Source organism: Pezoporus wallicus, unplaced genomic scaffold, assembly GCF_028554395.1.
Source record: "Pezoporus wallicus isolate ANWC-B61680 ecotype Strahan unplaced genomic scaffold, APGP_CSIRO_Pwel_v1 contig_3365, whole genome shotgun sequence".
Taxonomy (NCBI): domain Eukaryota; kingdom Metazoa; phylum Chordata; class Aves; order Psittaciformes; family Psittacidae; genus Pezoporus; species Pezoporus wallicus.
In genome coordinates, this window is record NW_026640883.1 from 1,073,952 (window position 1) to 1,086,021 (window position 12,070).

At 46.0% G+C, this 12,070-nt stretch overlaps 1 protein-coding gene across 1 annotated transcript in view; it reads left to right on the forward strand.

Moving 5' to 3' along the window:
• The first annotated feature begins 711 nt into the window (after positions 1-711).
• Positions 712-12,070, forward strand: part of WBP1L (WW domain binding protein 1 like) — a 59,288-nt gene continuing 47,929 nt past the window's right edge. The window contains exon 1 of the mRNA XM_057421057.1: positions 712-869. Within this exon, the coding sequence (XP_057277040.1) occupies positions 783-869 (87 nt within the window). The 5' untranslated portion in view covers positions 712-782. The remainder of the gene's footprint in view (positions 870-12,070) is intronic.

Here is a 12,070-nt window from a genome sequence, read left to right on the forward strand (position 1 = left end):
CTCTGCCACTGCCCTGGGAACACGGGCTATCTCCCCTGAGCTGTGAATTAACCCCCAGTGCCAGTGTCCCCTCTTCTCCCAGGCATGCAAGCCTGGGCAAGGGACTGCAGTGTGGGGACATGGTGGGACTTGGCCATGGTGGGACACTTCTCCATGCTGCTGCTGCCTCTGGACCAGACTGACACCAACATATGGTTGCCTGCCAGGCACCTCCAGTCCAGCCCTATGCTGCTGCTATCATTTTAGCCCCCTCTCCATGTCAAACTCCCAGATCCAGGTTGGCCGCTTGGGTCTGGGGCTCTATGGGTGCACTGGAGAGGAGGCCAAGCGGGGATCATGGTAGCCAGGTGTGGCCAGCTGAATGGAGGACGAGTGTCTGGCTGCCATTGGGGTGTCATGGCGCTGTAGTAGGCTTATGAACCCCCTTTTTGCAGTGCCCAGGTGTGTCCCTGGAGGTGCCTGCACTGAGGGTGCAGGGCCAAGGGGCAGCCCCCCCACTCCGCCTCCAGGCAGTTCCGCCACTCACAATATGGCAGCGCGCCCCCACCCCAGCCTCCCTCCCCGGTGCGCCACACTCAAGATGGCAGCTCCCGGTGCGCAGGCCCCGCCCCTCCCGGTTCTGCCCATAAGCGACAGTGCTCTGAACCAATAGCAAGCCAAGCGGCGCACCGCCCACCCAATAGGCGGCCGGGTGGGGCGGGCCGGGGCGCGGGGTGCCCCCTCGGCTCCCGTCCCGGGCCGCAGTCGGGCTGGGGAGGCGGGGAGCGGGGGGTGGGGGGGGGATGGCGAGGAGGTTCCGCGCCGCCATGGCCTTGCTGCTGTTCCAGGCCCTGCCCGAGGGGCTGCCTGCCAGCGTGGAGCCTGCCCAGGTAGGGGCTGCCCTAGGGGAGGCTGCTTGGAGGGGGTCTGGGCTCGCGCCGTGCTGGGGGGTTGTGTCCGTGAGGCTGGGGGATACAGCCTGTGAGGGGCCTGAACGCCTGAGGGGCAGCGCAGGGGTCTGTACCCTCCGTGGTGAGGGACGTGGCCTTTGGGGTAGGGGGTCAGGCTGGGCTGGCAGGAGCAGGAGTGGGGTCCCTGGGCTCTTGGGGCTCGAGGAAGAGGCTTTTGGGGCCCTGCCTGAGGTTTGGGAAGCCCTTTAGGTGAAGAAAAGCTGGAGGAGATGCAGAGACTGGAGTTTGGGGGTGCTTCTGTGTTGAGGGGATGGAGAGGGTTTGTAGAGGATCTAGGTGCAGGTGCCAGTGCTGCTTTGAGATGCTTTGTATGGCAGGGTGAGGAAGAAAGGTGCTTGGTGGTGGTTGACTGGAGATGGTGGTGAAGATGGCCATAGTGAGGGCAGAGGCTTGAGCTGGCAGGTGCGTGGGGACTGTGGATGGAGCAGTGTGTGTCTTCCTGGGGTGGTGACAGGGAGGAGGTGGCCCGTGAGGGGATGGGGCTGGAGGAGGTTTGGGATGAGCTGGAAGGTGTCTCTGGGGCAGCTAGCCAGAGGGTCAGTGGGGAAATGGGACTTGTGTGGTGCTGGTGAGCTGGTCTGCCCGTGGCAGTAACTGTGGTGGGGAGGTTTGGCGCAAGCCTCGGCACAGAGGGAAGGAAAAGGGAGTGTGTGTCAGCTGGGATGAGGGGAGCAAGGCCTTATCTTTGTAGGCTCTGACCACCTGCTTACTACCTTCTTCATGCCTGGAAAGGGTTTTAATAAAGTTGATTCTCTCTTCATCTCTTTACTGTTTCCTGTCTATGCTGCAGTGTATACCATTCAGATACCAGTGATGTTCTGGGGTTCCCCCATGTAGATGCATGTAGACCTCTCCCACCTTGATATGTATGCTTAGTGTCACTCGGAGAGAGGTGTACTAGGCCAAGCAACCTGTGCATGACCTGGATCTTATTATTTGTGGAGTCAAGATGTCTCTTTCACCCTGTGTAGAACACAGACAAAACAGGATGACTTCTGGTTTGATACGGTGTATTACTTATAAGGTACAAATGGTAAGTTGCATTTGTTGAAGGTCTGAGCCAGCGAGATGCTGCTCTATGACTGCAGGTCACAGAAGCTGTGGGTTGCACGGTGCTTAATGTAACAAGGGTGCAGATGGGGAGTACCCTTTCTGGAAGGCTTCCATTGAAATATTTCTCAATGCTTCTGCTGAAGTTTGCTGAGGAGTTTGCCTAAGACTAGAGATGTTATTTCCCTTTTGTATTACTGTTGTCTTTTCAGGATGCTAAGAGCATTAGATCTACTTTAAAAGCTGTGTATTGGTAGTGCCATCCCAAATCTCTTTTGGCTGCACTGAGGCTAAGGTTGTGCATTGATGCCCTAGGGAACCAGGTGTAGGATTGTGTTGAACAGTGTGTTTTCCATGCTGTCTCAACTGCCTTTACCAGGTGGAAGTCTTGGTGCTTGCTCTGTATCATCTGTGAGCTGAGGTACATAAACTAAACATATAGAAGCACATCTCAGGTCTGTTTTGCTCTCTGGTCGTTGTGGCATTCCAGCTGCAAGCAGTGGTCAGGTGGTAGGATTATCTGGACAGAAGCTGTGAAAGTGTTGAACCCTATACATGCTCATAAAAATACTATACCTGCTTTGAAGACTGTGAAAGATGCTCCCTGAGTTGTACGCCTTCTGCATTAGTGAAGGAGCTGGTAGAATAAAAGAATAGGAAGTAGAAAGGAGGAAAGGAAAAAAGAGGGTGTGGAAGCAATCATACAGCTAGGTTGCCTGTGGAATAGTTGCATACGTGACTTGTGGGTATCCTCTCCAGTCAGTGCACCAGAAATAATCCTAAAATAACACATCTTGTGTGTGGTACAATACATGAGAGTGGGGGAGAAGAGCTTTGGCATCCTACGTTTTCTTTAAGGCACTTAGATACAGATACATCTTTTACTCATTTTCTTTTCATAGTTTGTCTATATAAAACTCTTGCAGTTTATTTTAGATCTTAAATGTAGACTCTGTCTGTCAAAAGTCTGGTATTATCTTGCTGCATACTAGAGATTGACAGCTACCCACTCAAAAATGACAGTGGTAATGTAGGATCTGGAAAATGAGCATGTAACAAAACTTTATCTCTCTTGGTGTTGCCTTGGAGTGTGATTTCTTCAGAGCTGATGGGCTTGTGGAGAGAAGCTGCAGTGGGGTAGTGCTGGACTTGAAAGATCTCACCAAGGCTTCCTGTGTTTCTAGCTGAAACCCTGACAGCATTTGCCTCTTGTCCTCTCCAGGGGGTTGCTGCCCTTGCTGCCTCTAGGGGCTACTGCCTACTGTCTACCTTGCAGACATTTGCCATGGCCTGCTTGCTGCTGCTGTTGGGAAGAGTGTACACCACCTTGCCTGTATAAACTACCCCACAGACCTGGTGGTCTAAGACTGGGAGGTGCTGCAGGAAATGTGTCCTCTAAATAATTCAGGAGGTGGAGCTGCACTGCTAGCTGCACTGAGCAAACATTCCTGAGAACACATTGTACTCTGCAGGAGGGTCTGATTTTCCAGGTTAAAATAAGTCCAGCCTGCCTGGGATCTTCAGAGACTCATTTTAACTGACACTTGTTCGGGATGGAATGGAGGACAATGAAGATAATTAGGTCATCACCATACCGAGTCCAAGTTGTTCAACTGTCTCCATGAGTATTCATTGCAGTTTTACTTGTAATCAGAGCACAAAACTCAATTAACAGGAATAAAAACATCAGTAGATTATGGGCAGAAATACTGCACTTACATAATAAAATCAGGATAAATGTCATGGGAAGAAGACATTGGCCATGTTCAGTTGCAACTGAACCACACACCTTAGCTGTGCATTCCCCTCTTGGTTTGAGGGAGGAAGAAGTGAGGAAATAAGAAATTGATCTATTTTAAAATCAGCTTGATCAGATTTTAAATGAAAAACTTTGAAGATTAATTGCTTTTCTGTTGTAGTTTATCTGCAGGGCAGAGTAAAGGTTATTTGACTGCCTTAACTATCTGTCTGCTTCCCACGCCCACAGCTTAATTATCACATAGTTTTCTCAACTGTTGTTTTTCTTAAAAACAAGATATTTAAGTGAATGCTAACTATGTGACAAGACTGCAACATCTTTCTGTCTCTAATAAGGTGGTTTTGAGCCAAAATCTGTCAGAAGCATGCTCTTAGACCAGTTTTGTTTCAAAAGAGTTTGATTGGAGTACTGTGACTTGAGGGATGATTCATCATATGTGACAAAGAGGATGGATCTTTGCTTTAAGAAAGAACTCAGTGGACTGCCTCTGTGGCTAACACCCGTGTAACACAGAGTTCCTGTCTCAGGCTGTCCTCTGGCTGGGACCATAACTCTGATTGCACCAACTTGGAGTCACCAGGCTTCATCCAAGAGTTTGGCTGTGTTTGGGCCCTTGCAGAGCATCACTTCAGGTAGTTTGTGAATTGAACAGCAAAATTTCAACTGTCCTTGTGTAAGAGAGGCTCATCTCATCAGTAAATTTAAGACAACTTTTGTAATTAAAGGTAATTAGTTACAACTACACTTCTGTGTCTCCTGAAATCCATTGGGGTCCTTCAGGAAGACAGCTGCTCATATAACTGTAGGATATATTTTGTTTGCCATGATATCTTGTCTGTGACTTGGTTTTTGGCTTGCTAATTTCCACAGTTTTGGCAGGAGGCAGCAGAGATCAAAGTACGTCCTGTACTTGCTCAGAACAGGGACCTCTAAATAACTGTGCACATTGGATTAAGCACTGCTTGTACTGTGGTGATGATAGCACCGTGAGCTCCGGTGCCTCATCTGTATAGCACGCTTTCCTGCTGATTAAAATGCTTTTGGTTGTGAGTTGCCCTTACAGTTACACACAATGCTGTGAGAATTTCTCCTTCCATCTCTGCAGCTGTGCAGCAGATGGAAAGCCCGGTCGGAAAGTGTCCAGTGCAGCCTGGGAGCAGTTTCCTTCAGGACAGTCAAAGCAACTCTGTGACTGGGACATGTCATTGCCTTTCTGAGAATTTCCTTGCCACCTTCCAAATATTAATTAACAAAACCCACTATTTTAAGAATAAACTCGGGCAGCTTTTGTTGTGCTGTGCTGAAAGGGGACTTGGAAAGTTTCATCTTCCAGAGTTGTTGCAATATAGTCAGGGATTTTTCCATCCTCCAAGCCTCAGGAGCCAGGCAGGGTCAGGCCAGGTCAGCCTCATCCAGCTAGGGGCAGCATCCAATGCTGACTGTCCCCAAGCAATGGCTCTGCTGGTTGCAGTGCTGCTGGGCACCAGGGATGCTGCCCAAAGTAGTGATACCACCATTGGCCCTCCTAGTGAGACAAAGGGATGGATGTGCTCTGTGTTTGGCCACATTTCAATGGCTAAAACACCCATAAACCCTTCTTTGATAAACCTGCTTTGATTCCTAGAAGTGCTCCTCTCCTAGGCTTCTTCAGCAGTTACTTTTCTGCTGGCAAAAGAGGGTGCTCTTCTCTATAGCTCTGTCAGCTTGTGTTAACCCAATGTTATGTTGAAGTTCACCTTCTTTCTTTCTGCAGTATTAGAAAGGCATTAATATAGGTAGAAGTTTGTGTTTCTTTGTAATGTGAAAACACATGGACATCCTCTGAGGTAACGGGCACTATATTTAGTAAATGCAAACCACCCACCTTTTCTTTTAGCCTTTTTTTTTTCCCTTCAAGTCATATTGAGAGGACTGGTAGGATTGAACAGACATTAACTTGTGGCAAAAAGCTAGAAATGGGCTACTGATCTTCTGGCCTACTTCCCCATCCAGGGCTGTCTGTGCTGTGCCCTTTGGTCGTGGCTGTGCCTATACATGTCCTGCATGTTTAGTAACATTGAGCTACACATGGCCTTTTGTTGTTTCCTGACAACATGCATATTTGGTAATGGGTTTGGGGGTGTTCCTCTAATGTGAGCTGTCCTGTTTTTGTAGGATAAGATTTGCCCTTTCTGGTTAGCTGCATAGGAATCTTCACAGCTTATTAATGTATTTAACTGTTGATTTTATGGCTGTACGTTTGTCTTGCATTTGCTTTGAGGGGTTTGTGAATCCAAAGTGACCTGGCAAGCTGCTCCTGCCAGGGTTGTGCTGCTGTTTTTGCAATATGAAGGAAAGTGCTTGGCATGTCAAGAGGCATTTCAAAAGCAGTCTCTGAGGCAGGGCCGGTGGCAGTCTCAGAAGTCATGGCAGGGCAGAGATGCTCACTGCACATTTTGGGGGAACCTGGTTGCACGAGGTATTGGTCTCTTCTTCCAAATCAGAAGAATGTAAATATGGAGTGTTGGAATGCACTCCTCGATGACTTCGTGGAGAGATGCTGATGGGGAAGCCAGGTCCCTCCTTCCTCCTGCTATCTTGTGTGATTAAAAAACCCACAGGTAAGAAGATAGGTTTTGAGATGCCAGCATCTTGGTGCTGTGGCAGTGAAGCTCGAGAGTCAATTGCCTGCGTGGCTGAGGCTGTGAACAGTGCACATAACAAACAGGCCTGAAATAACAGCTGGCTGGAGAGAAAACGCTGCCAAGCAGGAATTGCATGCCCGTACTTTGCCTGTGACAGGAAGCGTGTTGGCGTGGCAGTCACAGATGATGCTTTTTCCGTGATTTCACAGGTACTATTTAACTGCAGAGGAAGGCTCAAGGTGCTGCAGAGACCTGATAATTTATCTGCTTGGATAAGGAGGAGCTTCATTCACCTCTAATGATGTGATTATCAGTGGGATCACAGCCCCCAGTATTATTTTTAGAGGACTGCTACAGTCTCTGCAATGGCTTGTGAATCTGTAATGGAGCACTTTGCATGAGGGGATTTGCTGGGTGCCAAATGAGTTGATCACATAAGGGACCTCTGGAGATTGTCTAGTCCACCCCCAGTGCCAAGGCAGGGCCACCTAGAGCAGGTTACACAGGAACATGTCCAGGCGTGATGCAGCAGACCAAACCACTTAATGCCAGTGTGGCCAGTGTTCCCTGGCATGCTGTACCCTGAACAGACAGAAAGGAGAGACTTTATTTTGTGTGGAGGCAGCTTGTGGTGCTGCTGGTCTGCAGGCCTCCTCCACTGGTCAGTGTCCATTCAACTGGTATTGCCTGTGGTTGGTCCAAAGAGAAAGCGTATGAGAGAGCTGGGTTGTGTAGGAAATTTAGATGCAGTTGCCTGACTCTTCCTTCTTCACAAGCACTTCTGCATCAGCGTCAACAAATCCAGCCACTGACAGTGCACTGGCAGTTTGCTAGCAGTCACCACTTGAACATGGAAGAAATCTCCAGTGCATCAGGGGACAGAGCTTTTGCCATTTAAAATGCTGCTGGCCTCTTGTTGATAATGACTTACAGAGGTGTAGGTGGGTATGGCGAGCAGCTACCAGTACTGCCAAGCTGTAGAGTACTGGGTTAGGGAAGAATGGAGAACAGAAACCTTTCCTTTTCTCATGGCAGTTCAAGACCTCAGGATGCTGACTGCAGTCCTTAGGACTACCAGAGAAAAGCAGTTGCCTCAAGAAAGGAAAGCTCTGATAGCAGTATTCTTCCTTCTTTCCTCTTTCATCTTCTGCATTACTATGAAGTGTAAATTTATTACTTTAGTGGTGATGTGTTTTTATTACATCTCTGGTTCTGGTGTGAGCAAAGCAGTGATGGGCATTTCAGAGGCAACTCAAGAGTAGAAGTCCATGGTTTTTAGGGTTTTTTGCTTTCTTAGTTTGGGTTTTTGGGTTTGGGAATTTTTAGTTGTTTTTGTGGGTATTCTTGTGATCTGTGAGGGATCATGATCAAAGCAAAGCCTAACCCTGTCTTGGCTCTGCTTGAGGCTGAGGGAGCTTGTTAAGATACTGATTTGCTGAAAGTCCTGGAGCCAGATTTGATAGGAAGAGACCTCTAAGATGCATAAGATGTCAACAGAATTCCTGAAAACAGGCACAGAGACCTAAAAAAAAAAGCCCAAAACAAACAGAAACCAACCAACCAAAAAACCCCAGCAACAGCAAAAACCAGGGAAGCATCACTGAGCAAGAAGCTACAGTTGTGAGCTTATTAAGCGCTGCAAAATTTGTGAGCCTATGATTGACTGACTTGATATATGCCCTAGCTTCTGGAAAAGCTTCAATTGGAGCTCACAGTTTACTAGCCTGCAAAGTCAATCAGCCTTGTGGAACAAATTAATGGGAGGTCAGCTTTACGGAGCTCTGCTGGTTACAGAACTATTCTTATTTTTCTTTTTTGTCTCCTGCTGGCTGAACAGCAAATTGAAGGGGAAAAGGCTGATAAGCTATAGAAACGGTTATGAAGCGTGTGTTTTGCCAGGAATCTCACCAGCCGTCTTGAGCTTCCCTTGTGTAAAAGATTAGTGTTGCCTGTTGGAAACAGGGAGGAAAGTCAGACATTAATGGCGTGCCAGCAGACTGTGCTGAGGCTTTTTAGTGAGCAGAACTGATTCACTCTTTTCTCTCATGTCCTAGCACACAGATGTGGCCAGCAGGTCAAGGACTCTTGTCCACAAGAGACTTCTTTTTACTTAATATGGAACTGGAGCTCGCAATCAAGACAGTCTGGGATAATGCTGTCAGTCAAACAACGGTGTAACTGTGGCAGTCACACCAGAAGCCTGATAGGGGAAGAGTGTAAAATATGCAGAAGTACTCACCCTTGCCAAGCTCTGTATTCCTGACGCTTTGTAACAAGATTTTTATTTGTTAATACTGTATCAGTAGTTGCATGGCTTTTTTAAAACCTCTACGTGGGATCATGTTTAAATCCCAGGTAGTGGATGGTGGCCAACAGGAAGGCATGGGAGCAGCATGTCTTACACCTCCAGCAGAAGATCAGGCCATTCTGTTGCATAAAATATCCTGTGACATCTGTCCAGCTGGTGGTAGGCAGAAAATTAGTCCCACAGAATTCGCAACGTGGTGCAAAAGCACCTTTTTGAGCTTTCTGGCTGAGCTAAACATGAATTAGGAGTGACTGATGTAGAATGAAAGGGTTAAACAGTGGCTGGGGTCAGTCTGGGCCAAGAGGGAGGGGAAAGACTGGAGGAAGTGGTGGTCATCGTACAGGGGTGTTGCAAAGACTGGACAAAACCTTTTAAGAAGGCAGTATGTCTTCAAGGCCGTGATACTGGGCTGACTTCATCTCATCCTGCGTATCAGTTGTAATTGCTTTGGGAATATTACTAAGAGTGTTCCTGCCTTGATGGGAGGAAGGACTTTTCTTCAGACACTATCTGAAAGATGTTTTCTCTGTGCTAGGAAAGTATTTAATGCAGCTACCTGAATGCAAGGTCATGACTCATGTCTGGGTCTCCTTTGTAATGAATTCCTTCTTTCCTTTCTCCTTTGCAGACTGCTTTTCAAATAGTGAATGTTGAAGAGGAGGAGGAGGGTTGCATGTGTATTGCATTGTCTTCACATTACCTTGTCATTTTGACTTTTGTCTTTTTAGAAGCAGCAAACTTCACAGTTTGCATTTGACTCTCCAGTCTCCTGTGATCTGAAGCTTAGATAAAACAGGCTTGCAGACATATGTCATTGCTGATTGCCCCCATTTGCTGATGGTTAGCACTTGGACTCTGACAAAGCCTGTTTTAAATTGCAGTGTCAAAAATAAGAACTCTTGGTTTATTTTCCTCTCCTTTTCCTAGCTGTATTGTTTTCCCTTTGTCTCATTGTTTTTCTCATTAGAAATGTTTGCATCTCACATACTTGATTATTAAATATTGTTCTGTTTGTGGCTCATTGTTTTACTGAGTTTCTTGCTTTTCCACTCTGTCCTTGTACCTCTGTGCTTCCAGAGTATTAATGCTAAACCACCAGAGTGTCTTTGGGCTGTGGAAGCAAGAGTCGGGAGTTTTCTTCTCCTCTGACCCATTTTGTGCCCTTAGGCCCATCCCTTGACTGGAGTCTGAGGATCAGCCTGGCATTGAAAGATGAAGGAAGAGGAAGTCCGCAGTGATCGTGCTCTTCATAGTGTTGTTTTCAGTTCTGAAACCTGTAGTCTGCTTTCTCTAGATGGCCTAGCTGAAGCAGCAGTCCTCCTTTATTTTCAGCATGCTGTGTATTTATTGAGAAGCGTTGTGCCAGGAAAACTTTAGATTAAGGGACCAGACAAATCTGTTGTTGCCTTGTTTCACCTTTGCTGGCATGTAACTTCAGGCTGATAGGAAGTGTAAGGGCTTGCTGAGTTCTTTGCATGGACAAAGCCCAGACAAACCTTTTTTCACAACCTCTAACAGAACAGATAAACTTTGGGGAACAGGAAGAGTGGCACTGATGGTTTCTTGTCTGTGTCATATTATCTAGCAGCATGGAACTAAAACTCTTCCTGCTATGATCCTGTTCTCAAAAGATTTTGGAAGTTTGACCAAGAGATTGGATATATTCAGTGTGTCTTAATAAAACAGGACTAAATTTGTGTATGGAAACAGCAAACAAGTTGGCTTTGGCTTAAGAACCTAGAGATCTGAAGGGGAGGAAGATGGCACTAGACAAGATGTTCACAGTGGCCTGGCTGGGTGCTGTGCTTGCACCTTGATCTTCCTGAACTAAGCAAATGGAGGGTGAATCTGTGTCCATGAAAGTATGTGGCTTGCATAAGTGTAAATGTGAAGGCTATCTGAGCTGCTGCTGTTGATGTAACCAATACCACACTGTTAATACAGGAAAAAGTTAATTTTACAAATCTGAAAACCTTAAGTTCTAGTGGCTTTTTACAGGTAGGGACAAACTTTTAAATGGATGACCTTATATTTTGTTTATCCTTTTTGCGGGAGTTCTTCTCTCACACAGGGGCTACCTGCCAACACTCCTGAAGCACTTCACTTTACTTCAGGACAGGATGCAAGGTAAAACTTGTTTATGCTTTTAACTAATCTCTTTAAAGAAACAGGCTTTAAAAATACCACTCTTATCTGGTTCAACCCATTAACTTGTTCATTTACAGGTCTTACACTGTTTCTGTGTTTGTTGGCTTTTTCCCCTCTCCTTACAGGAGGCATCTTGCATATTCTGCAGTGGTGAGGGCTCTTGAGAGTGAAGTGTCTTGATAGTTTACCCTCAAGGATTAGTGCAAAGGTAAATGATGGGAAAAAAAAACCAGTTTTCAAATGAAATTTCTTGGGCTTAGTTGTTGGGATTTTTGTTTGTTGGGTTTTTTTTTGTGGTTGGTTTGTTGGTTTTTTTTTTGAGGGTGAATTTATAGATATTGTAAAAAGTAATGATTTTTAAAAGCCACAGTGTGCTCCTGAATCCTTCCTCTGACACAAGTACTTTTTTGCAAGAACTCTTCAGTTCTGGTCCTGGCTTACCACATGATATTAAGAAAGTAATGTCACATTTCTAATCTGAAATGGAGACACTAAAATGGTGAACATACTATTAACTGTTGTTTGTGTTTGTTGGTTTTTTTTTTGTATCAAAATACTGGGACATTGTGTGGTACTAGGTGTATAAATATTGTGTAATTCCCCTCTTCAGATGGAGGTCTGGATGAGAGTCTTTAGGTCTAAATTATTAATTGTTAACCAAGAAACTCCTGGTTTTCTTCTGCAAGGTTTCGGTCCAAAGGTTTTCAATAACCTCAAGTACTATGGTCAAACTTTACCTAATTGTTGAGATACAGTTTGATTGTTCTTCTTCTGTCCTTGAGTGGGGACTGTTCTTCTGTATGGATGGAAAGCATTACAGTAAATAATCAACATGTGAAAACACACAAGGATCAAACTTTTGTGCACCTCACAGATCACATGTGCTGTGTCTCCTGCATAGAAAGCGAGAAGTAAAACCTTTTCCTTCTTTTCAACTACAGAACCAATTAACTGAGAGTAGAAGTTGAACTTCTTGTATCATATTCCCCCTTGGAGGCAACAGCACAGAGAGATGCAGATTTAAGACTAAACCAGCAGGTTCAGTGAGCAGAGCTGTGAGATGAGAGCGAGCTTGCGGAAATGCAAACACAGAATCTGAAAAGGTAGTACAGAACCGAAACTGGCAGCAAAAACTATTTTGGTAGCTGCATTTTGGCCTGAAAATCCCTCAGATGCATAGAAAACAAGGTAGTCTCTTTTCTAGACTTTTGAACTACATACCAAAATCTGC